We start from the raw sequence: 26,188 nt of genomic DNA on the forward strand, positions 1-26,188 counted from the left end.
CGTACTGCAGAGCCTCGTAAGAGGCGCCCATCTTCCCAAGAAGGCGAATGCACAGATGCACCGAGATCCGGGTTGGCTTGAGAACATCCTGCACCATCGACTGGATTACCAATGCATTTTCCAACGAAAGGAATACCTTCTGTACCTCCATATCCAGGATCATCCCTAGGAACGTAAACCTCCAAGTTGGTTCCAGGTGGGATTTTGGTAGGTTCAGAATCCACCCTTGTTCCTGGAGTAGCCGTGTTGAGAGGACAATGCTGTCTAACAACCTCTCCCTGGATGGTGCTTTTATCAGCAGATCATCCAGGTACGGAATTATGTTCACACCCTGCTTGCGGAGGAGAAACATCATCTCTGCCATCACCTTGGTAAATACCCTTGGTGCCGTGGAGAGGCCAAATGGCAGTGCCTGGAACTGGTAGTGACAGTCCTGTAGTGCAAACCTCAGATAAGCCTGATGAGGCGGCCAAATCGAAATCTGAAGGTACGCATCCTTGATGTCCAGAGACACCAGAAACTCCCCTTCCTCCAGACCTGAGATCACCGCTCTCAGAGACTCCATCTCCAACTTGAACACCCGCAAGTACGGGTTCAGTGATTTGAGGTTTAAAATGGGCCTTACCGAATCGTCCGGTTTCGGAACCACAAACAGGTTGGAGTAATAACCCCTGTTTGTAGTTGAGGTGGAACTGGGACAACGACCTGAGTCTGTACCAGTTTTTGAATGACTGGCTGTAAAGTCATACTTGCTTCTGGAGAGACACCTGATTTGAAGAATCTGTGAGGTGGGAGTTCCTGAAACTCCAGTCTGTAACCCTGGGTGACAAGGTCTGTTACCCAGGGATCCTGGCAAGATGTTGCCCAAAGGTGACTGAAATAACGTAGCCGGGCCCCCACCTGTCTGTCTTCCAGGCAGTGCGGTCCACCGTCATGCTGAAGGCTTTGAGGAAGCAGATCCGGAGGTCTGTTCCTGAGAAGCTGCAGCTGCTGGTTTTCTGGGTTTACCTTTATTGCCTTTGAAGGCTGTAGAAGAACCCTTGGGTTTGTTTCTAAATTTCGCTGTCCAAAGGACTGCAGAGTTGGAGCAGAGTAGATTTTCCTAGCTGGGGGTGATGCGGAAGGAAGGTACGTAGACTTACCCGCCGTAGCCTTGGATATCCACTTATCCAGTTCATCTCCAAAAAGTGCCTCACCTGTGAATGGTAGGCTTACCACGCCTTTCCTTGAATCCGCATCCGCAGTCCACTGACGTAGCCACAAGCCCCTGCGTGCTAACACTGCCATGGCAGTGGAGCATGCGTTGAGCAAACCAATTTCCTTTATGGCTTCCACCATGAAGTTAGCAGAATCCTGAATATGCTGTAGGAGTAAAATTATTTCCCCCCTGGGTAAGGAATCTAATTCGTCATTAAGTTACCTGACCACTTAGCAATGGCCTTAGTGATCCATGCACAAGCAATAGTGGGTCTCTGGGCCACCCCCGCAGCAGTATATAAAGATTTGAGAGTGGTCTCAATCTTGCGGTCAGCCGTATCCTTTAAGGAAGTTGCCCCAGGGACAGGCAAGACTATCTTGCGTGACAACCTAGACACAGATGCGTCCATTATCGGCGGGTTTTCCCATTTCTTCCTATCATCCAGTGGAAAGGGAAATGATGTAATCAATCTTTTAGGGATCTGAAACTTTTTATCAGGATTAGCCAAAGTTTCCTCAAACAGGGCATTTAATTCCTTGGATGCAGGAAAAGTTGTGGAGGATTTCTTTTTTACATTAAAATAAGCTTCCTCCTCTACCTCCGCCACCCTGTCAGGGATATGTAGTACATTTCTGATAGCTTCTATCAGAGCCTGTATTCCTTGTACCAGGACAGCATCCGCCCAGTTGCATCCACCTCACCCTCCTCTGGGTCTGATGTATCGTCATCAGTATCAGCCTGCATGAGCTGGGCCAAAGTACGCTTTTGTGTGCAAATGGCGGGGACCTGAGACGCTGGCATGGGAACTGAATCTCTATTGATCAGGTCATCCATGGACTGCCTTAAGAATTGCGTCTTTTTCTCATTATGGGATAATTTAGTAGAAATATTAGATATCATCCCTTTAATGGAATCTAACCATGGGTGTTCAGCCCCACTGGCCTGAGAATGTGCACTATCCTGAGTACAGGGTAGTGAGTCTCCTGGGGAGGACAGACTCTCTGCTGTGCAGGAAACGCAGTCCCTGGACATAGTAACTGGAAGGGACACACACACACACCAACAGAAAGTGACAACACAGTTTTAACCCACACAGAGCCCTCAGGGAGACACAGAAGTCGGAGCTAGCCACACAGCGCCCTATTAGCTTAAGTAAAACTCAGCTGGATCGCAGACTAAGCACCTTAATAGGGCTTAGTATTCTAACACCGCTCCTCCCCCTTACTAAGACCCCCTGGTACCGCTGAGGAGACGTGAAGTCCTTGTGGAGAAGCTGCGCTTCCCTGTGTATCCTGTCAGTACAAGCTGCAGATGGAAAATGGCGCTGGTGAGCGGCTGGATACGCTCATAGTGAAGCCCCGCCCCCGTAATGGCGCGCGGCTTACCGCATTTTTTTTACTGGCTGAGGACTTTTTGTGACTAACAGAGGGTTAAAACCCTCTGTTAGGTCTGTGGCCAGATCCAGGTGTCATTGGTGGCTCAGCGCGCCTGCCTCACAGCATGGACACATCGCAGTGTATCGTTTACTGAGCCCCCGGAGCGCAGACTGCATCAGTGCTGCGCTCTCACCCCTGTGCCACCATTCCCGCCGGCGACCCGCTAACCGCCGGCGCTGTACTGACCACTCTTTAATCTTCTGGCTCTGTTAGGGGTGGCGGCGTGCTGTGGGAGGGTACGCTCGCCGTGGTGGGGCTTGCGAATTACTCCCTCAGGAGCTCAGTTTCCTGTCAGCGGAGAAACGGGAACATCTTAAAGTGCCAGTGCCCAAGGCTCCTAGTGGACCCGTCTATATCCCATGGTACTAATGTGGACCCCAGTATCCTCTAGGACGTAAGAGAAATATATAATAATAATAATAATAACAACAACAACACCACCATTTAATGTGTGTATATATTTTGCAATTTTATTATAAAAAACCCCACCTTTATTAATGTAACAGTAGTACAAAAGAGGGAAAAACTAATCTGGAAAACAGAGGGCAATATACAGTCAAAATTATGTTAATAGAACAGGAAAACAAATACTAGTCACATACTAAGATCTATTTTACTACCATGAGAATGGAACACAATGGGGATAATTCAGATGTGGATGGAGTGACTGTCACTTCTTTGGAAGCAGCAGTGATAGTGCTGTATGGTAATGCAGCAGGAGGTGTCTATTACAAGTAGAGACCTCCTGCAGTAGTGATGCAACCTGCGTCATGGGCCGCTTCATTGGATCTCTCACCCACCATCGGATGGCTTGCAGTACCCATGGTGACATGCAAGCCGCCTGTTGCAGAGGCCAGGAAATCTCTGTGCAAACATAGAAAGCCTCTTCCCTTCCCCGCAACAACAGGGCACTCCTCCGCTTGTGTAATAAATCAGAGTGCAGTATTGATAAGGATAAGATAAATGTAACAGTATTCCTAACAAATGTTCTGTATGCCGACATTCCCCCCCACCGCGCTAACCTCATAGCCAAGACATTAGCGCAACCTCCCAAAAAGAGAAATACCACAGAAATGAAAGATAATCAGATAGCCTCATCAAGATAACTATAAACATAAGTACCAATCAGTGGTTTCAGATTGTGTGGTTCTGTGTATGAGAGTCCAGGTATTTAATTTAATGTTTTGACTTAATTTACATATTTAGATTTTTTAGTCAGGGTACAGAAGATGGGAGTGTAGAAGTACAACTCCTGAATGCACAATCTTGCATCAGAAACTTAGGGGTCTATGTACTAAGCCTTGGATGAAGATAGAGCGGACAGAGATAAAGTACCAGCCAATCAGCTCCTAACTTTCATTTTTCAAACCCAGCCTATGACATGGCAGTTAGGAGCTGATTGGCTGGTACTTTATCTCCATCCAAGGCTTAGTAAATAGATCCCTAAGTAGCAGACTAGTGTAAAGCAAATACAATAAACTATCAGAACAGCAAAACAGCAGCATAGTTCCTTATTTAGGGACGTGTTCGCATAGGGAAAGAAAAAGGATTAGTAGGAATGGACTGGAAACATAATAGTCCTATTTTTTTTACTTTTCTGCTATTCCATGACTTGTGTTTCTGCCCTTTCTTCTGATCGATGTAGGGCTGGAATCAGATGTCTCCCCGACTCATCTGCAAAATAAAGCTTATGTGCGTCAGTTCCAAGTCATTGACAACCAGAACCTGCTTTTTGAGCTCTCTTACAAGCTGGAACCCAGTGCACAGTGACCAGTGAGCAAAACATGCTACTCAGACGTAAAGATTGTGCAGTATAAAGTGTGCCCTGTGACTGGACGAGGAACTCGCATCAGAGATATTGAAATCCTTGAAGAATAGTATGTACATTACAATGTAACGGAAGACATTACACAAGCTGTGCTTTAAAGGATGCATGGTCCTCTCAATAACGAATCCAGGTATCTGCCTCTTATGTAAAATGGCAGGAGACATCTCTTGTACTAAAACCCCAATATAGTGCCCCCTGCTGCACAGCAGAGAGACTGCAGAGGTTTTTTGCCTGGACTGAAGAGTGGGTGGCACAAGATGGGCTGTGAACTTTGAAATATTTTTGTAATAAGATGAAATGTACAATCCACTTTGTGCTATTTTCTTATCAGGGGGAATCAGAAGGTTAATAGCCGTATATAAATATATATATATATATATATATGGTTGCATTCCTGCATATGAAGGTTTGCAGGCTACAAATTTGTATATATAAGTATTCTTTGGAGCTCAAATTTCTTGCTGTATATGGTATGTGTTGTATTTTGGGAGGTGGGTGTAAAGTGGGTTTATTTAAATGATTAATACAGTTTTTGCTCTCCTGTGCAGCAAAAAAACAAAAAAAAAACACCTAAAATAGTGTGTTATATAAATGTGTGTGTTTGAAAATATGAGATACAGATCATCAGACACTTTAAAGGGAGAATTTTGCCAATGTGGAACGTCTGTAGAGGTAGTTGTTAAAATTGGGCCACAACTAGTTACAGAAGCCCTTCAGTAACCCTATGTTTCTATGAACACTCCAGGTAAAATATAATTGCCAGGTTGGTTTGCCATGTAAATCAGTGGTTCTCAACCGCGGTCCTCAAGTACCCGCAACAGTTCATGTTTTCCAGGTCTCCTCACAGGATTGCAAGTGAAATAATTTGCTCCACCTGTGGGTCTTTTAAAATGTGTCAGTGAGTGATGAATACACCTTCAACTGCTAGGTGACCTGGAAAACATGAAATGTTGGGGGTACTTGAGGACCGAGGTTGTGAACAACTGATGTAAATGATTGTTTCTTTAAAACTACAGGCAGACTCGCACAGTGTCTCGCACAGCCTGCAAATTGCACCCTCCATCACTTACAGCTGACAAAGGAAAGGTTAGGGGTAAGGTAAATAATTGGCATAGCCTAGCCTAATGATCAAACTCTCCTTCTTGCAGCAGTGTTCATGTTGTGAATATCACACTAAAGCATTCTTATATCATTATATCTGCTAGTACCTATTTTAAATGCTACCTGGCATATTAACAGTGGAAATGGCCATCATGGTGAGTATCCCAGGTTATCAAATGGTGTCCACATAGTCCTAATTATGACTACATAAACATTAGCGCACGTTAATGGGGCATATTTAATAAAATAGTTCCAAGCACACAAGTGTTCTATAACACATAGCAATCAGAGGCTCTGACAGATTGTGTAGTGCATTTATGGAAATAAAAGTGTCTGATTGCTGGGGGTCTCAGCACCTTTGCACACACAGGACTAATGGATCAAATGAGCCCCAATGTGTGCATGCTTGGTTATACAGACAGACCTATATTTCTATATAGGTAAATATATGTACTGATGTGTCTTAGTACACCTGCTCACTTATACAGCCATATGGCACTTATGTACCTTTTCAGTTGTATGGCATGTTCAGGTTAAGGCCCGTCTGGACGGGTTTCACTAAGGAGCTGGAATATGGATAAAGATTTTTGTATTGAAAGAAACTGTTTAAATGTTTTTATATCTGTTTATTTTAAGATTGTTATGGCAAGGTGCAGTCATTTGGCACTTAAATGGGCAAACAGACCCTGGGGAGAAACACTGGAAATCAGTATAGAGAAAGCACTCAGCCAATAAACATTGTTTACAACTTGCATTGTGGTTAATTTATGTCTATATATACTATGGATTTGATGTCACACGCAAAGAGACTGCATCTATGATTTTTTTACAGGGTGCATGTGTCTGAGGCAAGCATACACATCTCTGCAGATCTGCGGACTATGCAGAGTAGCATATAACTGACTCCACTTGCAGATAATTGGGATTAACTGGGTGGTGACGTGGATTAGTCCAGCGTATGCAGAAATCCGCCTGGTTTCAGATGGATGTTTAGCATCAAAGCAAGTGCATCCTGGTAATGCATTCTGGCACAGGACTAACAGCGGCATTCCAACACTGAAGATGCTGACAGCGGACAGGGTAAGTATTTTACCTTACCCTAACCCTTGGCAGCTATGGCTAACCACCCCCACTAGTGCCTATCCCTAACCCCCCTCCCCATTGCCTAACCCTAAACCCATATGGGGCGGCCTTGTCCTGTGCTGGGCGGCCCCCCGCATGCTAGAGAAAGGAGTTGTAGTTTTGCGGTTTTTTTGCAAAACAACATGGGATCATTATCCACAGTGACTGCTGCTGCATCCACTCACATTTTGTCTGTCTCATATACAGTATAAATGCAAAAATTTTAATGCAAGTCTGATTTCAATACCCTTGCTCCAAATTGCTACTGTGTATTTTAAAATTAAGTGTTAGGTTATCCAGATGAGGATTTTATGTTTCTATGCTTGGAGTACTAAACTGTGCCATTCTTACACACTGTCTCTAGCATTCATCCCCTCATTAAATAGTTTGAATGCACTCACACAGTGACTGTAGGTGAAAGCAATTGGTAATCACTTCTTTTTGTATAATATAATCACCAAGCACTAGTAATTTCTCATACGTCCTAGAGGATGCTGGGGTCACTTCAAGAACCATGGGGTATAGATGGGATCCGCAGGAGACATGGGCACTTTAAGACTTTCAAATGGTGTGACCTGGCTCCTCCCTCTATGCCCCTCCTCCAGGCTCCAGTTTAGATCTGTGCCCAGGCAGACTGGATGCACTCTGAGGAGCTCTACTGAGTTTCTCTGAAAAGACTTTGTTAGGTTTTTTATTTTCAGGGGGGCTGCTGGCTACAGTCTCCCTGCTTCGTGGAACTTAGGGGAGAGAAGTCAGACCTACTTCTAGTGAGTTTAAAGGCTCTGCTTCTTTGTCTACAGGACACCATTAGCTCCTGAGGGTTTGGAACACTAGGTACGCCTAGGGGTTCATTCCCAGAGCCCGCCGACACCCCCCTTGCAGAGCCAGAAGTCAGAAGACAGGTGAGTAGAAGAAGAAAAGAAGACATCAGTGACGGCTACTGAGGTACCGCACAGCGATCACGCTGCGCGCCATGCTCCCACTAACACAGCGGCACTGTAGGGTGCAGGGCACAGGGTGGGGGGCTCCCTGGGCAGCATATAAATCCTCATATGTGACTGGAAAAGAGTGGTAAGATTGCCTGGGCACTAAATCCTGACCCCCACCAGTATAAATATAATGAAAAATAGCGGGGCTAAAGCGTGCCATTAAGGGGTGTGGCTTAGCCCTCACAGCTCTCATCAGCGCCAATTTCTCTCCACAGAGCTGTAGAGACACTGGTCCTTCCTCACACTACTGTACACATATAATAGAGTGAAAAACGGGGGGGGGGGGCACAGTTGATTCGGTGCAATATAAGTTAATTATAAAAGCGCTACAGGTCTGAGGCATTATATAAGGGTTTCAGAACCGGGATTGAGCGCTGGGTTGTGAGCTGGCAAACTCCATCTGTGTCTCCCTGACAGACTTTACTGTGGGTCTGTCCCCTATATGCCCGGTGTGTCGGTGGGTGTTTGGTACACGTGTGTCTGCATGTCTGAGGCTGAGTGCTCTTCCCACAAACGGCTGTGAGAGTGACCCTGTCGGCACCGCCGACTCCTGATGGGGCTTGGTACATGTGTGTCAACATGTTGGTGGCTGAATGTTTTTTCCCAAGAGGAAACTATAGTAGGGACACAGTCGTGTGTGGGTGGCCCTGTCGGCACCACTAATATCTGACTGGGTAAAAATTTACATGATAACTTGATGCATATCAGAAAGGCGAAAGGCTCTCTCTCTCTCTCTCTCTCTCTCTCTCTCTCTCTCTCTCTCTCTATCTATCTATCTATCTATCTATATATATATATATATATATATATATATATATATATAGTAAGGTTGCAAAAATCTGTGTCTATGGAAGATGTCAGGGTCATAGCTATATTTCCCTCAGACCCCTGGGGGTCACAAAAGAAAAAAAAACATTCAGTACATGATTAGTGCACATTAAGGACGTATTAACATCACTGAGGACCCTGCTGTTACTGACAAAAGGGTCTATATATGGATATATTTTTATAGAGATATATATATATATATATATATATATTTCTCTAACGTCCTAGTGGATGCTGGGGACTCCGTAAGGACCATGGGGAATAGACGGGCTCCGCAGGAGACTGGGCACTCTAAGAAAGATTTAGTACTACTGGTGTGCACTGGCTCCTCCCTCTATGCCCCTCCTCCAGACCTCAGTTAGAATCTGCCCGGCCAGAGCTGGGTGCTTTTAGTGGGCTCTCCTGAGCTTGCTAATAAGAAAGTATTTTAGTTAGGTTTTTTATTTTCAGAGAGCTTCTGCTGGCAACAGACTCTCTGCTACGTGGGACTGAGGGGAGAGAAGCAAACCTACTAACTGCGGCTAGGTTGCGCTTCTTAGGCTACTGGACACCATTAGCTCCAGAGGGTTCGAACACAGGATCTTAACCTTGGTCGTCCGTTCCCGGAGCCGCGCCGCCGCCCCCCTCGCAGAGCCAGAAGACAGAAGCCGGCAGAAGCAAGAAGACATCGAAATCGGCGGCAGAAGACTCCTGTCTTCACATGAGGTAGCGCACAGCACTGCAGCTGTGCGCCATTGCTCCCACACTAACCCACACACTCCGGTCACTGTAGGGTGCAGGGCGCAGGGGGGGGCGCCCTGGGCAGCAATTAAGTACCTCCTGGCAAAAGCAGCATATATACAGTTGGACACTGTTATATGCATGAGCCCCCGCCATTAATTTTACACAAAATCGCGGGAGAAGCCCGCCGCTGAGGGGGCGGGGCCTTCTTCCTCAGCACTCACCAGCGCCATTTTCTCTCCACAGCTCCGCTGAGAGGAAGCTCCCCAGGCTCTCCCCTGCACGATAGAGAGGGTGAAAAAGAGAGGGTGGGCACATAAATTTGATGTAAAAACAATATATACAGCAGCTACTGGGTTAACACTAAGTTACTGTGTGATTCCTGGGTCATATAGCGCTGGGGTGTGTGCTGGCATACTCTCTCTCTGTCTCTCCAAAGGGCCTTGTGGGGGAACTGTCTTCAAATAGAGCATCCCCTGTGTGTGTGGTGTGTCGGTACGTGTGTGTCGACATGTCTGAGGTAAAAGGCTCCCCTAAGGAGGAGATAGAGCAAATATGTGTGTGAGAGGGTGTCTCCGTCGACAACGCCGACACCTGTTTGGATATGTGTAAGTGCTGAGGTGAATTTATTGCACAAAAGATTAGAGAACAGACAGGAAATCTACCCATGTCTGTCCCTATGGCGCAGAGACCTTCAGAGTCTCACAATGCTCACTATCCAAAATAATAAACACAGATATCGACAAGGAGTTTGACTCCAGTGTCGACTACGATAATGCAAAGTTACAGCCAAGATGGGTGAAAGGCATTCAATATATGATTATTGTAATAAAAGATGATTTGCATATCTCTGATGACTCATTTGTCCCTGACACAAGGGTACACATGTTAAGGGGAAGAAAGCTGAGGTAAATTTCCCTCCTCTCATGAGGAAAAAGAGCGGGAATCTCCAGAGAGAGACTGCAGCTTCCCACAAAAAATTCTCAGGCAGTATCCTTTCCCAACTAGGGCCAGGATGTGTTGGGAATCTTCCCCTAGGGTGTCCTGTTTGCACAGAAGGTAGCACTAGCTATTCTCAGGGATCCTGCAGATAGCGTGCACATTCTAGTATACTGCTCAGACCGGCGATTGTGTTGGCATGGGTTTATAGCGCTGTGGCAGCGTGGACAGGTACCTTATCAGCATAGATTGAGACCCTAGTATGCATATAGATATGTATGTATATATAGAGATATATATATATATATATATATATATATGTATTAAAGATGCTGTCTTAAGTGATAGATAGATAGATATATATATATAAAACATGCCCAAAGAGACATGAGTATACTGGGTCCTAGAGTCAAAGCTATGTCGATTTCTGCTTGACGTGTCCTGTAGAATATGCAATGGACAGATGATGCCGACTTAAGAGGCATGTGGAAGGCTGAGGATTGTGTGGAGAAGGGTTCTCGGACCTGGTCTACACAGCTATAGCTGGTAATTCTGATATTTTGCCTTATATTCCTGCACAGCCTAGGAAAGCACGACATTATCAAATGCAGCCTTTCGAATAAAGAAACAAGAAAGTCTGAGGTGCGTCCTTTCTTGCCAGAGGCGGGGGCACAGGAAAGAAGCTGCACAACACAGCTAGTTCCCAGGAACAGAAGTCCTCCCCGGCCTCTACAAAAATCCACCGCAAGGCGGAGCTAGGCCCGGTGGGGGCACGCCTTCGTCAGTTCAGCCACAAGTGGGTTCACTCCCTGTTAGATCCCTGGGCAATAGATATTGTGTCTCAGGGATACAAGCTGGACTTTGAGAAGATGCCCCCTCACCGACGGCCCTGCCGGCTTCCCCCCACGAGAGGGAAACAGTGTTAACTGCAATTCATAAATTGTATCTTCAACAGGTGGTGGTCAAGGTTCCCCTCCTTCAACAAGGAGGGGGTTATTATTCGACCATGTTGTAGTCCCGAAACCAGACGGTTCGGTCGGACCCATATTGAATTTAAAATCCCTGAACATATACCTGAAAGGGTTCAAGTTCAAGATGGAATCGCTAAGAGCGGTTATTGCAAGCCTGAATGGGGGAGATTTTATGGTGACTCAGGACATAAAGGATGCATACCTTCATGTCCCCATTTATCCACCTCATCAGGCGTACCTCAGAACTGCAGTACGGGATGGTCATTACCAATTTCAGACGTTGCCGTTTGGTCTCTCCACGGCCTTGAGAATATTCACCAAGGTAATGGCGGAAATGATGGTGCTCCTGCGGAAGCAAGGTGTCACTATTATCACGTACTTGGACGATCTCCTCATAAAAGTGAGATCAAGAGAGCAGTTGCTGAACAGCGTATCACTTTCTCTGGAAGTGAAACGGCAACACGGCTGGATTCTATATATTCCAAAGTCGCAGTTGGTTCTTACAGCTCATCTGCCTCTCCTAGGCATGATCCTAGACACAGACCAGAAAAGGGTTTATCTCCCGATAGAGAGAGCTCAGAAGCTTGTGACACTGGTCAGGAATCTATTAAAACCAAAACAGGTGTCAGTGCATCACTGCACTCGGGTCCTGGGAAGGAGGGTGGCATCATTCGAGGCCATTCCCTTCGGCAGGTTCCATAGGAGGACCTTCCAATGGGACTTACTGGACAAGTGGTCCGGATCACATCTTCGGATGCATCGGTTAACCACCCTATCCCCCAGAGCCATGGTGTCCCTCCTGTGGTGACTGCAGAGTGCTCACCTTCTCGAAGGTCGCAGATTCGGCATTCAGGACTGGGTCCTGGTGACCACGGATGCAAGCCTCCGAGGGTGGGGGGGCAGTCACACAGGGAAGAAATTTCCAAGGGCTGGGGTCAAGGCAGGAGACTTGCCTTCACATCAATATCCTGGAACTAAGGGCCATATACAACGCCCTAAGTCAAGCGGAGACCCTGCTTCGCGACCAACCGGTTCTGATCCAGTCAGACCGCAGTGGCTCATGTAAACCGCCAAGGCGGCACAAGGAGCAGGGTGGCGATGGTAGAAGCCACCAGAATTCTTCGCTGGGCGGAGAATCACGTAAGCGCACTGTCAGCAGTGTTCATTCCGGGAGTGGACAACTGGGAAGCAGACTTCCTCAGCAGGCACGTCCTCCACCCAGGAGAGTGGGGACTTCATCAGGAAGTCTTCACGCAGATTGCAAATCGATGGGAACTGCCACAGGTGGACATGATGGCGTCCCGCCTCAACAAAAAGCTAAAAAGGTATTGCGCCAGGTCAAGGGACCCTCAGGCGATAGCTGTGGACGCACTAGTAACACCGGTAACACCGTGGGTGTTCCAGTCGGTCTATGTGTTTCCTCCTCTTCCTCTCATACCAAAGGTGCTGAGAATTGTAAGAAAAAGAGGAGTGAGAACAATACTCATTGTTCCGGATTGGCCAAGAAGGACTTGGTACCCGGAACTGCAAGAAATGCTCACAGAGGACCCATGGCTTCTGCCTCTCAGACAGGACCTGTTGCAACAAGGGCCCTGTCTGTTTCAAGACTTACCGCGGCTGCGTTTGACGGCATGGCGGTTGAACGCCGGATCCTAGCGGAAAAAGGCATTCCGGATGAAGTTATTCCTACGCTGATAAAGGCTAGGAAGGACGTGACAGCAATGCATTATCACCGTATATGGCGAAAATATGTTGCTTGGTGTGAGGCCAGGAAGGCCCCTACAGAGGAATTCCAGCTGGGTCGATTCCTGCACTTCCTACAGTCAGGAGTGACTATGGGCCTAAAATTAGGGTCCATAAAGGTCCAGATTTCGGCCCTATCCATTTTCTTTCAAAAAGAACTGGCTTTACTGCCTGCGGTTCAGACGTTTGTTAAGGGAGTGCTGCATATTCAGCCCCCTTTTGTGCCACCGGTGGCACCTTGGGATCTTAACGTGGTGTTGGGTTTCCTGAAATCCCACTGGTTTGAGCCACTTAAGACTGTGGAGCTAAAGTATCTCACGTGGAAAGTGGTCATGCTGTTGGCCTTAGCTTCGGCTAGGCGTGTGTCAGAATTGGCGGCTTTGTCATGTAAAAGCCCCTATCTGGTTTTCCATATGGACAGGGCAGAATTGCGGACTCGTCCGCAATTTCTGCCAAAGGTGGTGTCATCTTTTCATTTGAACCAACCTATTGTGGTGCCTGCGGCTACTTGTGACTTGGAGGATTCCAAGCTGTTTGACGTAGTCCGGGCTTTGAAGATTTAGGTAACCAGAACGGCTGGAGTCAGGAAGACTGACTCACTGTTTATCTTGTAGGCATCCAACAAGCTGGGTGCTCCTGCTTCAAAGCAAACTATTGCTCGCTGGATCTGTAACACGATTCAGCAGGCTCATTCTGCGGCTGGATTGCCGCATCCAAAATCAGTGAAAGCCCATTCCACAAGGAAGGTGGGCTCTTCTTGGGCGGCTTGTCAAGCAAGAAGGACTATTGTCCATTTATTTCTGAGATCAGCATGAGTGCCGCACCATGGAATGATTATTAAGTTATCTTAGTGAGGGCACCGGCGACAGCAAACATCACGGCTCACACGGAGTGCCGGACCACAGCTGCTATATATATATATATATATATATATATAAATTTATAATGAAAGTTGAGGTAACATTCCTCCTTCTCATGTGCTGAGCGCTCTGTGTGAGAAAGTGTAGGTCAGCCCTGACCAGATGGTTTCAAATCCTCAAGTGGATTCCGATTGTTTATTCTTTTCCCGCCGCGGACGGAATAAAGTGGGAGTCGCTCCCTGTTCTGCACGGGGCCCTGTCACAAATCCAGCGGCTCGTATGCAGGAAGATACGTTGTTTTCTGGTTATGTGTCCACGCGTACGTTGGATAGACCTGCCATTACATGCGCATGGGGGAGTAGTAGTATTCAAAAATGGTCGGATGCCTTGTCATCCAATATAGATACCCTCCTTACGTTGGGTCATATCAAGAACACTGCAGCATACATTTGTGCGACTGCAAGGGATATAGGACTATTGGGTTCACAGGCCAATCCCATGGCGGTCTCGGTTAGCAGGGCGTTGTGGATTCACCAATGTAATGCTAATGCTGACTCCGAGAAGAAATGGAGTCTCTGCCCTATGAAGGTGAAGCCTGGTTTGGTGACGGCCTAGTTAATTTGATCTCGACAGCTGCCGCTGGTAAGTCTACCTTCTTGCCCTATGTTCCCTCACAACGGATGATGACGCATCATTGTCGGATGCAGTCATTTCGGCCCAATAGATACAGATTCCCTTTTCTTTGCAGGTAGAGGAGGGAGAAAAGGAAGGAGATCCGCAACCTCTTCAAGATCACAGGAGCAGACATCATCCTCTGTTCTGCCACATCCACCGCATGACGCTGGGACTCTCTTGCGGGAGTCCACACCGGTGAGGCCTCGTCTAAAAACTCTTCAGTCAGTCCTGGAACGGACCTGGACCCATGGGTTTTACGAATAGTGTCCCAAGGGTACATACTGGGGTTTCCAGACGTTTCCCCTCACCAATTTTTCAAATTACAGATTCTCCTCCGGACGGGGAGGTAGTATGCGACACAATACTAAGGTTGTATCAGGATCAGTTCATTGACCTGGTTTTCCCCTGTCACAACAGGGAGAAGGTTTTTATTCAAGCCTCTTTGTGGTCCCGAAACCAGACGGCTCGGTCAGACCAATCCTAAATCTGAAATCCCTCATTTTCTACTTAAAGAAATTCAAATCCAAGATGGAATCTCTCAGGGCAGTGATCTCCAATCTGGAAAAATGTTTCCATGGTCTCATTAGACATAAAGAACCTCCGCATTAGGCTTGCCTGAGGTTTGCAATTCAGGGGTGTCATTACCAATTTCAGACGTTGCCGTGGGTCTGTCCACGGCTCCAAGGATTTCACCAGGGTGATGGTGGTAATGATGGATCTCCGTCGCTAGTAAGGAGTCACAGTTATCCCGTACTGGGACAGTCCCCTGATAACGGCGAGTTCAAGGAACCAGTTGGTACAAAACATTGCACTCTCCCTGACAGTTCTTCAACAGGGTTAGCTCCTGAACTTGCCAGAATCACTGTTGGTCCCAACGATGCAGTTGTCTGTTTTGGGAATAATACTAGACACAGAACTACAAGGAGTTTTTTCTTCCAGTGGAAAAGGCTCTGGAGATCCAGAGTCTGGTCAAACAAATTCCGAGACCAGCAAGAGTGTCATTTCATCAATACATTCGGTTGCTGGAAAAGATGGTAGAGGCCTACGAGCCCACTCAATTTGGCAGGTTCCATGCCAGGGTGTTCCAGAGGGACCTGTTGGACAAGGGGTCCAGTTCCCATCTACACTTACACCGGAGGATAATCCTGTCTTCCAAGACTAGAATCTCACTCCTGGGGTGGCTGCGCAGTTCTCACCTCCTAGAGGGGCGCAGGGTCGGGATCCAGGACTGGATCCTAGTGACCACGGATGCAAGCCTCCGAGGCTGGGGGGTAGTCACTCAAGAGGAAAACTTCCAAGGAAGATGGTCAAGTTAGGAAACTGATCACCACATTAACGGTCTAGAGTTAAGGGACGTTTACAACGATTTTCTACAATGAAAAACAGAACAGCAATGGCAGAAGCCACAAGGTTTTTCCGCGAGGTGGAAAAACATACAAGCGTTTTGTCAGTAATGTTCGTTCCAGGAGGACGACTGGGAAGCAGACTTCCTCAGCAGACGATCTCCATCAAGGAGAGGGGAGACCTCTTCCAATTAGTCTTCGAAGACATGTTGTTGGGATTTCCTCAAGTAGGAATGATGGCATCTTGCCTCAACAACAAGCTTCAGAGTTCCAGGTCAAGGGACCCTCAAACAGGAACAGCGAAGGCACTGGTGACACCGTGGGTGTTTTCAGTTGGTATATGTATTCCCTACGTTTTCTCTCGTTCCAAAGGTTCTGGGTTCATAAAAAGGAAATTCGGGCGAGCCTCATGGTCCCAGACTGGCCAAGGAGAGCTTGGTATCCAGATCTCAGGAATGACTCATAGGAGATCCCTGGCCTTTTCCTTTGCGCGAGGACCTGTTGCGGCAGGGGCCATGTGTGTATTAGGACTTACCGCGGCTATGTTTAACAACATGGTGGTTGAACGCCAGATCTTAGTCTGTAAGGGTATTCCCACGGAAGTAGTTTCCACACTTATTCGGATTAGAAAAGGGGTAACGTCTAAACATTACTACCGTTTTGGAGAAAATAAGTTTCTTGGTGTGAATCCAAGAAGACTCCTACGGTAGAGTTTTCAGCAATTAAAATCGGCCTTATCGTTTTTCTTTCAGAATCAATTGGACTCTCTTTCAGAAGTTCAGACTGTCGTGAAGGGAGTGTTGCACATCCAACCTCCTTTTGTGCCCCAGTGGCACCAGGGGATCTTAATGGGGTGTTGCAGTTCCTTCAATCACATTGGTTCGAACCTTTACGTGAGGCAGAGTGAAACTCCTCACTTGTAAAGTGGTCGTCAGGTTGGCCTTGGCATACACAAGGCGAGTGTCTGAGTTAGCAGTCTGATCTCGCAAGAGACCTTATTTGATCTTCCATGAAAATAGAGCAGAGTTGGAAACTTTTTCCAGAAATATGTCTCTAGGCGCTAGTTATGTTATTATTTATATACGAACCTGTAATGTTCCACCAAATCTTAATTACTATTCAGCTGCAAACAGTGAAATTATGCCTGTGTACGCATAAAAACACCCCTCCCGTTACTACAGGAGACAAACAATGAAAAAAGAATTCACTTTGCGCTTATTTTGATAATTAAAGGCTTAAATAAGATGAGTACAACCACATGTCGCAACATATATATGTTTTTAATATATATTTAGCAGTAATTATTGCCTATTCCCACAAATTTAATACACTAATAAAAATAAATAAATATAAACATCAACAACCTAATCTAATACATAAATGTTTTCTCCTAAATACTTGCAATAAATAAATCACTTCTTTATAAAACAACCACTAATAGAGGTGGATCAATTACTAAAAAAAGACAGTGCACTGCCAAGGAAAAACCCACATATTTTCTTGTAGATAAAAAGCGTATATAGCAGAGCCTTTCCTTTTTAAAAATCCAGCACAGATGCTTAATGAATGTCCTGATACAAATTGTCTCCAAAAGGTTAAATACCGTTCATACACGTGTTTTATCATAAATGAGTCAGTTCTATTACCACGCCAATACGTGTAAAAGCTCAATATCAACCATTTATGAGGATGTTACCGGGCTCACCACAGTCAAGTGTACAAATGATGAAGCGGCTTCTCCCACTGTGAGTTAATCGTGTAGTACGAAGGAGTCGGCTAGGAGGCACCGGATGTCTCCGTCCTCCCCAGTCAAATTGCCGCCGTGCCTTCTCATGATTGCCAGTTGGTTTACTGCCGCTATCTGGTGATAAGCTGATGCCCGTATTCAGATCTATCCTCAACGGTTGGTTCCTCGTCACCGATACCTCTGACGCGTTTCGCTCGTACTGGAGCTTTATCGAAGAGTTGTGGGAATAGGCACTAATTAGTGCTAAATATATATTAAAAACAAATATATGTTGCGACATGTGGTTGTACTCATTTCATTTAAGCCTTTAATTATCAAAATAAGCGCAAAGTGAATTATTTTTTCAGAGTTGGAAACTTGTCAACAATTTCTACCGAAGGTGGTTTCTTCTTTCCACATATACCAACCTATGGTGGTGCCTGTGGCTAAGGACGCCTTCGCTGAATCGAAGTCTCTGCATGTGGTCAGAGTTTTGAAAATTTATGTCGCCAGGACGGCTCTGTTTAGGAACACAGCCTCTGTTTGTCCTGTTTGCTCCCAGCAAGATTGGGTGTCCTGCTTCCAAGCAGACCGTTGCGTGCTGGATCTGTGTTACGATTCAGCATGCTCATCTCACGGCAGGATTGCCGTTACCGAAATAGGTGAAGGCCCATTCTACTAGAAAGGTGGGCTCGTCCGGGCGGTTGACCGGGGAGTCTCGGCATTGCAACTTTGCCGAGCAGCTATTTAGAAAAAAATTGGGCTAAGTTTTACAGCTTTAATACCTTGGCCGTGGTTGACCTCACGTTTGGTCATTCGGTACTGCAGAGTCGTCCGCACTCTCCCGCCCATTCTAGAGCTTTGGTATAACCCCATGGTTCTTGAACTGACCCCAGCATCCTCTAGGACGTATGAGAAAATAGGATTTTAATACCTACCGCTAAATCCTTTTCTCTTAGTCCGTAGAGGATGCTGGGCGCCCGTCCCAGTGCGTACTGTATCTACAGTTATTGGTTGTGGTTACGCACTGGTTGTGTTTTGTTTTTTGTCAGCATATTGCTGCAAATTCTTCATGCCGTTGGCTTGTGTTCTTTTGATTGCCACGTTCTGTGGCATGCTTGAGGTGTGAGCTGGTAAGATGCTCACCGTGGTTTAACAATTAATCCTTTCCTCGAAATGTCCGTCTCCCTGGGCACAGTTCCTTAAACTGGAGTCTGGAGGAGGGGCATAGAGGGAGGAGCCAGGTCACACCATTTGAAAGTCTTAAAGTGCCCATGTCTCCTGCGGATCCCGTCTATACCCCATGGTTCTTGAAGTGACCCCAGCATCCTCTACGGACTAAGAGAAAAGGATTTACCGGTAGGTATTAAAATCCTATTTTAAAAAAAAAAAAATTATTTCTGTTTTCAGAACTGTTTGTATAAAAATGTTTCTTTTATGCTATGTACTATATTAGCAGCCTGGACAGTCACTATCAGGGGTCCTGATTCAGGGGTGGGCGGATTAGCTATCGCTGCAGCTGTAGCTCTAATATGGTAATGCATTAGAAGGCAACACACCTCCTGCTTGCATTAGTGATCAACACAATTGCGACACCATTGGCTGGCTGTATGACCCATGGGCTACGCAAGCCAGCCACCACATCTACAACAGAGAGGCCAGGAAATCTCAGTCATACGGATATCCTAGCCTCTTCCCTCACCCCAGCAGCAGCAACGTTTTAAGAATGGAGGCCGTCGCCACCCCCAAATGGCATCAGACCGGCAATCACTGACAGTCTGCTACCAATCTGCATCGGACATCGCAAACCTGTACTGCACATGTACAGTACAGGTCTGGCGCATGCGCAAAGTACTGAACATTGGTACTTTGTGAAATGTAACACACCTTTGTCCACATCTTAATTAATCTTGTCTTCCCCACAGAGATTATATATTTCACAAAAGCTCACCATAATCCTTAAAGTTTTAACCTATACAGGTTATGGTTAGAGCTATTGTTCATTCCACAGATTGGATGAATACAAACTGGTTTATTTTTTTGCTTACGCTCTATTGGTAATCATTAAAAAGCAAGTGGTCTGCATACCCAACTTTATGTTCAAGTTTCATAGTTTTTGACAATTATCCAACTTGGAAATGAATCATCTGAATCTTACCACATCTACCTAGGTATTCTGTGGCTTTCAGAAAGCAATCTCATTTTCTTGCAGTAACAAAGAACCTCTCTTAGCTCTATAACTCCAATACCAGTTGCTTCTAACCCTAATTTTCCTCCAGAGATGACGATGATAATAATTTTATTTATATATCACTTGTCTCCAGATGTACTTAAGGCACTTTACAGCAATCATAAACATGATACAGAGGTTTAGATTTGCAGTAAAAAACAGAACAGAACATAATAATGGGTTGAAGCAGCCAATTTAGTTAAGAAATTCCAAAGATCATTTATCCTACCCACAAAAGTACCAGGTGAGGCACATAACTTGTGTGTACTACAGATATTACATTATGCAGAATAGGCAATACCTGGAAGAGATGACACAAAATTAGGAAGCTACAAAATAGTAAAGCAAAATGCAGGTATTTGCAAATGGTTGGCCCAGGTGCAAAAGTATGCTTTGGGCCCCCCTCCTCTGCCCCACCGGAAGAGGCAGTGGGTTATGGGGATTGGCAGAGGGTGACAGGGAGAAGCAGTAACTGACAGGAAGAGGCAGACGGTGACTTCAGGTTAGAGGGTGGCAGGGAGAAACAATGGGAGGCAAAGGGTGACAGGAAGAGGCAGACGCTGACTCGGGAGTCATAGGGTGGGAGGGAGAAGTAGTGGGTGACAGGGAGTCAGTGGGTGATAACTGGAGTCAGATTTACTGACGGATAGGTATTGGGTGATTGGGGAGGCAGAGGGTGACTGGCGAGGTAGAGGGTTACTGAGAATGCAGAGGATAATAGAAAGGCAGTGGGCGATTAGGGAGGCAGAGGGTTACAGCGGGAGACAGTAGTTGACATATGGTGACAGTGAGAAGCAGTGGGTAATTGGGGAGGCAGAGGATTGCAGGAGGAGGCAGCGGGTGACGGGGAAGGTGTGGGTGACTGAAGAGACAGGGGTGATAGGGAATGACAATTCGTGACTGGGAAGGCAGAGGGTGACATGGAGAAGCAGCAGGAGGTGGGAGGAAGCACTGGGTGACGGACAGGCTGCGGGTGGCAGGAGGAGGTAACGGATGATTGACAATGGGAGGATGTTTGTGGCAAGGGTGACTGGAGCCTCTCATGTAGACACTGTACATGCATATATTTTTACACATACGTTATTTAAATACAGTACAAGTTCAGAGTCTGACCTGAGTGCTGCTTGGATGCTGCTGACTCTGTCTGGTCCTGCTGAAAACTCCTCTCTTCCTGGGTTGAGGATCCGCACTCAATGACATTGCGCTGTGGTAATGCAGGTGGGGGATGGATAAAGGAGGGATTTTTAGGAGGGGGGATGATGATAGATTAAGGGAGCAAGATGGAGGGGGGAGACAGGAGAGGGACAGGAAAGTGTGATTGGGAGCTGCTTGCGCTGGAGGAGTCCTGCAGACACCTCACACAGACCAGCACTGGTGCTCTCATCCGATCCAACCTAGCCACAACACATCCCTGCTAGGGATAGCGGGATTCAGCAGCTGCAACAGGTCACCACTTTATGGCACCCTCTGTGCGAGCTGTAACTGCAGGGGGGATTCAGGTAGAGAGCGGACCAGCGCTCAGTCGCTATTTGGTAGCAATAATCCACCCCAGGTCCCAGGAGAAACAGACCACATAGTAAGTGACAGAGTGGGTCAAAGGAACATGTGACGGGCCCCATCAATCAGAGCTCAATACATGCTCCTCTGACCCTATGCTAAGTCTCATGGGATTGACTCTCAGGGGAGATTACTGATTGCACTTGCCCCCTGGCCCTACCCCTGCCCCCGGATCCCTAAAGCCAGCCAAGCATTACTGACAGATGTAAGAAAAAAAGTAGTTTTGTTGGTAATCTGACCATTGAAGCCGCGGGCCTATTAGTCCTCAGGGGCCCGATGCAGCACACTGGATGCACCGCTGGTAGTTCTGCCACTGCTTACAAAATCATCAGATCCATGCATTGTTCATCCTACCCACAAGACTATCAGGTGAGGCAGCCATCTTGGGCACACTACGTAGACATCTCTCGCAGGGTTGGTATGGATGTTACTCATACTTGTAGGATTTGCTAATACCGAGAACAGACAATAGACGAGATATAATAGCATCCGAGATTGCCGGAGGTACGGGATGCCGGCTGATCTCTGGCTTTTTTTTAAAAGCGGCAGTCATTTACAAGGCATACTCACCTATTGAGTATAACATGTCTGTGGTTTCACCGTATACAAGGGGGTTTGGTCTTTATTGCGCCTGGTACACAGTATGCGACCCTCTACATGGGTCCCTATGTATTGGGCAAGTGTACCCTGGAGGAACAGGTCAGAACATGATGAGCAATGCGGCACCAGAGGATGAGCAGAATCAGGTCAGAGGAATAGTAAAAGTTGTAACCAGGAAGTCACTAGGAGCAGTACAGGGAGTAAGCGAGGAGAATCATCAGATAGACCAGAACAACATACAGGAAAATTACACTGGGAGTTGACATAGAACACATGCTGGACTACAGGTATGGCACTTTAATACTCTGGCACTGGATAGTGTCCAGGGACTTCCTTTTTTTTTGCAAATTAATTTTTTTATTGAAAATTTTCAAAAATACAAACATTGAATAGTTATATCAGAGATACAGCGTCAAAAAGTTCTCAAAGCCATGCACATTAAAGAGACCCGTAAAGGGAATGCAGCATTTCCACTAACGTATCGTATCTCAAAAAACAACAAGAATTACAACTTCTCAAATCAAAAAGAAAAAAAAGGGAAAGGTAGGGAACAAAAAAGAGAAGGCAGAGAGATAAGGAGTAAACTTACTCCCTGGATAGAGGAGGAAAAGAAAATATATTGCAAGAAAAAAGATTTAGAGGGCGGGGGGGATTCTTTCCTCCCAACTCAGGGAGCCCTGACGTATCTTCAGGGGACTACTTGAAATTGATAGAAAATTAGGTATCTCTTAAAGAGAAGATTTATAATGGGTTGTCTCTTTATATTCCAGCCATAGGCTCCAAGTAGCAGTAAAGGATGTGTTTCTCACTTCTAGTGACGATATGAGGTCTCCATTGCCATATAATCTAGGCGGGCGGTCCACTCTTTCATATTAGGAATCACTGTAGATTTCCAGTGTACTGGGATGACTGCCTTAGAGGCACTCAAGATATGGCGAAGTAGTGATTTCTAGAGTTGATATCTGGGTGTACGCGTAAGATTTAATAGCCAAAAACTAGGACAAAAGGGTAAATCCTCGCCAAGAATAATGCTAGCTGCCTCCACCACTTTGTGCCAATATGGTTGAAGAAGAGAGCATTCCCACCATATGTGTAGGGGGGTGCCCACCGCTATCCCGCATCTCCAACATGTGTTGGGTACTCCGGGGTAAATTTTCGCAAGATTTGGGCATCTATACCACCTTGTAAGTACTTTGTAGTGAGTCTCCAAAACCAATACATTGGTAGTTAATGAGAAAGTATTATTATAGATATCTTCCCAATCATCAGCGGTTACTAAACCCGCGAGATTTAATTCCCAATCTTGACATATTTAGGTTGGGAGGAAAATCTGTGGTCTATTATCCATTTATAAAACGTAGAGAGTGTGTGCCTGGGGTATGTATGGGAGAGACACAGCTGCTCAAACAAAGTCATAGCACATTTACCTTTCCCAGGAGAGCAAAAAGTCATTAGGTAGTGTTTAATTTGGAGATATCTCCATATTTCTTTATTTTCTAGATTCCATTTAGCTTGCAATTCGGGAAAGGATATTATGCCAGATGTGTCCAGCAGCTGATCTGCTCTCAGGATGCCTCTTTCTCGCCATTGACAAAATGACAAAGAGTGGCATCCCGGGGGAAACTCAGGATTTCCAAACAGCGGTGAGAGTGGAGAAGGAGGCGCTGAAATATGAGGAATGGAGCGTAAGAGGTGCCAACACGTAAAAATGGGGCCAGCTAGTGGGTGCAACACCCGGGGGACTTTGGAGAGCCAAGGGGAGTCCGAGCTAAGGGACGGGAGAGAGGCCAGTTCAATGTGTACCCATTGTTTCCTGTGGAGTTCACGACTCCACTCCATTACTCTCGTAAGGAATACTGCTTGATAGTATGAGAAAAAGTGGGGAAGTTAGAGACCTCCCTGGTGTTTTCGTCTAAAGAGGATCTCATGCTTAAATCTGGGTTTTCGTCCCACCCAAATGTAGTCTCTAATCTTTCGTTGTAATAAGGTTAACCATGACCGGAGAATAGCGACGGGTAAAGTTTGCATCAGGTAAAGGATTCTGGATAAGATATTCATTTTGATGACTTCTACCTATCCATGAAATTTTTTCCCCACCCCATTTGGAGAGGTCAGATTGGAGTTTGGAAAAGAGTGGAGGAAAATTCGATTGGTAAATCTGGGAAAGATCCCTATGGAGGATCACCCCTAAATATTTTAATTGTGTGGGTGCCATGCGAAGGGCAATATGGATTGGAGAACTTGAAGACTCGTCTGATCCAATGTTAAATTCAATGCTGTGGACTTATTTAGGTTCATTTTGAAATTGTAGAGAGTTCCAAAACGTGTCAATTCTTTAAGGAGATTGGGTATAGAGGTCAGAGGGTTAGATATCACTGCGAGGAGATCGTCAGCAAACAAGGTGAGCTTATATTCTGTCTTTCCCACCTGCAGCCCTGTGATGTTAATGTTCTGACGAATGGCCCTCGCTAGGGTCTCCATGCATAGTACAAAAATAAGCGGTGACAAAGGACAACCCTGACGAGTGCCATTCCATATCTGGAACGGGTCTGACAGCTCCCTATTTATACAGACACGAGCCGCGGGCCCAGAGTACCGGGCCCGAATTCTCTGGAAGCCCACTTGGCCCAAGCCCAAGTGTTCCAATACCCCCAACAGAAAATCCCAGTCAACTCTATCGAACGCTTTTTCTGCGTCTGTTGAGAGGAGAATGGAAGGAGATTTGCAAGTCGAGGTGTAATAAATTAAGTCCAGAACCTTTGTGGTGTTATCTCTGGCCTCACGGCCCGGGACAAAACCCACTTGGTCTGAGTGTACCAGTTTTGGGAGAAAGAGTTTTAGGCGATTCGCCATTAATTTCAAGTCTACATTTAACAGGGAAATGGGCCTATAACTGGAACATTGGGCCGGATCCTTACCCTCCTTAGGGATCACCGTAATGTGTGCAAGCATAGACTTGGGAGAGAAGAGGGACTTGTCCGAGACCTGATTAAAGGCTCTAAGCATCAGTGGCAACAAAACCTCTCCAAATGTCTTATAATATGCTAAAGAGAAACCATCAGGACCCGTACTCCTGCCATTAGGGGTAATTTTAATAGCTTCTTCAAGCTCCGAAAGAGTGTAGGGGGTCTCGAGTGATTCGACTTCCTCTGGTGTAAGTGTGGGGAAATTAATTTCACGCAAGAACTCTGCTATAGAGGCCTTTCGGGAGAGGTCAGGTCCGGTTTCAGTAGAACCTCTTAGATTACATAACTGAGTATAATAATGTCAGAAGGCTGCCGCTATCTCTGTCGTGGTATTCTGTGTTGTTCCAGTATGCGATTTAACTTTAGATATAAAAGATGCTGCCCGTTGAGCCTGGAGTTCCCGCGCCAGCAGCTTCCCAGGTTTATTCCCCCATAGAAAATAACGACTACAGCATTTTCTCGCCTCCAATTTCAGGCTATGAGACATAAGTGAGTCCAGTTCTTTCCGAGCCAAAAATAAAGGTTGAAGGGTATCATCTGACAAGGCGGATTTATGGAGAAGTTCTAAGGCCTGAATTTATTGTATCAAGGCCACCCGTGCCACCATGTGTTGTTTTTTTCTGTGAGCACCCAATTGTATGAGTTTTCCCCTTATTACGCATTTGTGTGCCTCCCAGACTATCACTTTAGTGATCTCGGCAATGTCGTTAACATCTTTATAGTCAGTTATAGCCTCCCTAATTTGCTGCTGGCAATAAGGATCCTGAAGGATCAGCTCTTTAAATCTCCACGTGTAAGAATTCGGGCGAGCAGGGGACAAACGAACCCCCAAAGAGAGCATGATCAACCCAGGATATGTTACCCACAGCAGAGACCTCAGCCAAGTGCAAACATCTATGAGCGATAAATAAGTAGTCAATCCTAGTGTAAGTGTTGTGAGGGTGTGAATAGAAAGTGAAATCACGAGTAGAGGGGTGTTGTACCCTCCAGACATCAATGAGTTGGAAGTTATGGAGAATTCTCTGGACCCTGCGATGGAGTTTATCCGATTACCTAGGTGAGGGGTTAGAAGAGTCTAAACGCAGCTCCAGGGACCAATTTAAGTCCCCACCAAAGAGCAAAATCCCGTTAATATGGGGCTGGGCTAGGGTAAGGACCCTTTCTAAAAAGGCCGGTTGTACCTTATTCGGGGCATAGATGTCAAGAAAGGTGAGAGCCCTATTGGCCACATTGCAATTTATAAGCAGAGCCCTGCCGGGAACAAGTTGATGGCAAACAACATCAGTGAAGGAAACATGTTTGGCAAACAATATTGCTACACCTAAGGTTTTACCTTCAGTGTTATTGGAAAAATAA

At 46.1% G+C, this 26,188-nt stretch overlaps 1 protein-coding gene across 5 annotated transcripts in view; it reads left to right on the top strand.

Annotated features, from left to right (window-relative positions):
* The window catches only part of RAPGEFL1 (Rap guanine nucleotide exchange factor like 1), a 136,013-nt gene extending 129,698 nt beyond the window's left edge, over positions 1-6,315 (top strand). For all 5 annotated transcript variants that reach the window (XM_063959774.1, XM_063959770.1, XM_063959771.1 and 2 more), the window contains one exon: positions 4,280-6,315. In XM_063959774.1, the coding sequence (XP_063815844.1) occupies positions 4,280-4,404 (125 nt within the window). In that variant the 3' untranslated portion in view covers positions 4,405-6,315. The remainder of the gene's footprint in view (positions 1-4,279) is intronic.
* Positions 6,316-26,188: the final 19,873 nt, after the last annotated feature.

The sequence above is a fragment of the Pseudophryne corroboree genome, chromosome 3, assembly GCF_028390025.1.
Source record: "Pseudophryne corroboree isolate aPseCor3 chromosome 3, aPseCor3.hap2, whole genome shotgun sequence".
NCBI lineage: Eukaryota > Metazoa > Chordata > Amphibia > Anura > Myobatrachidae > Pseudophryne > Pseudophryne corroboree.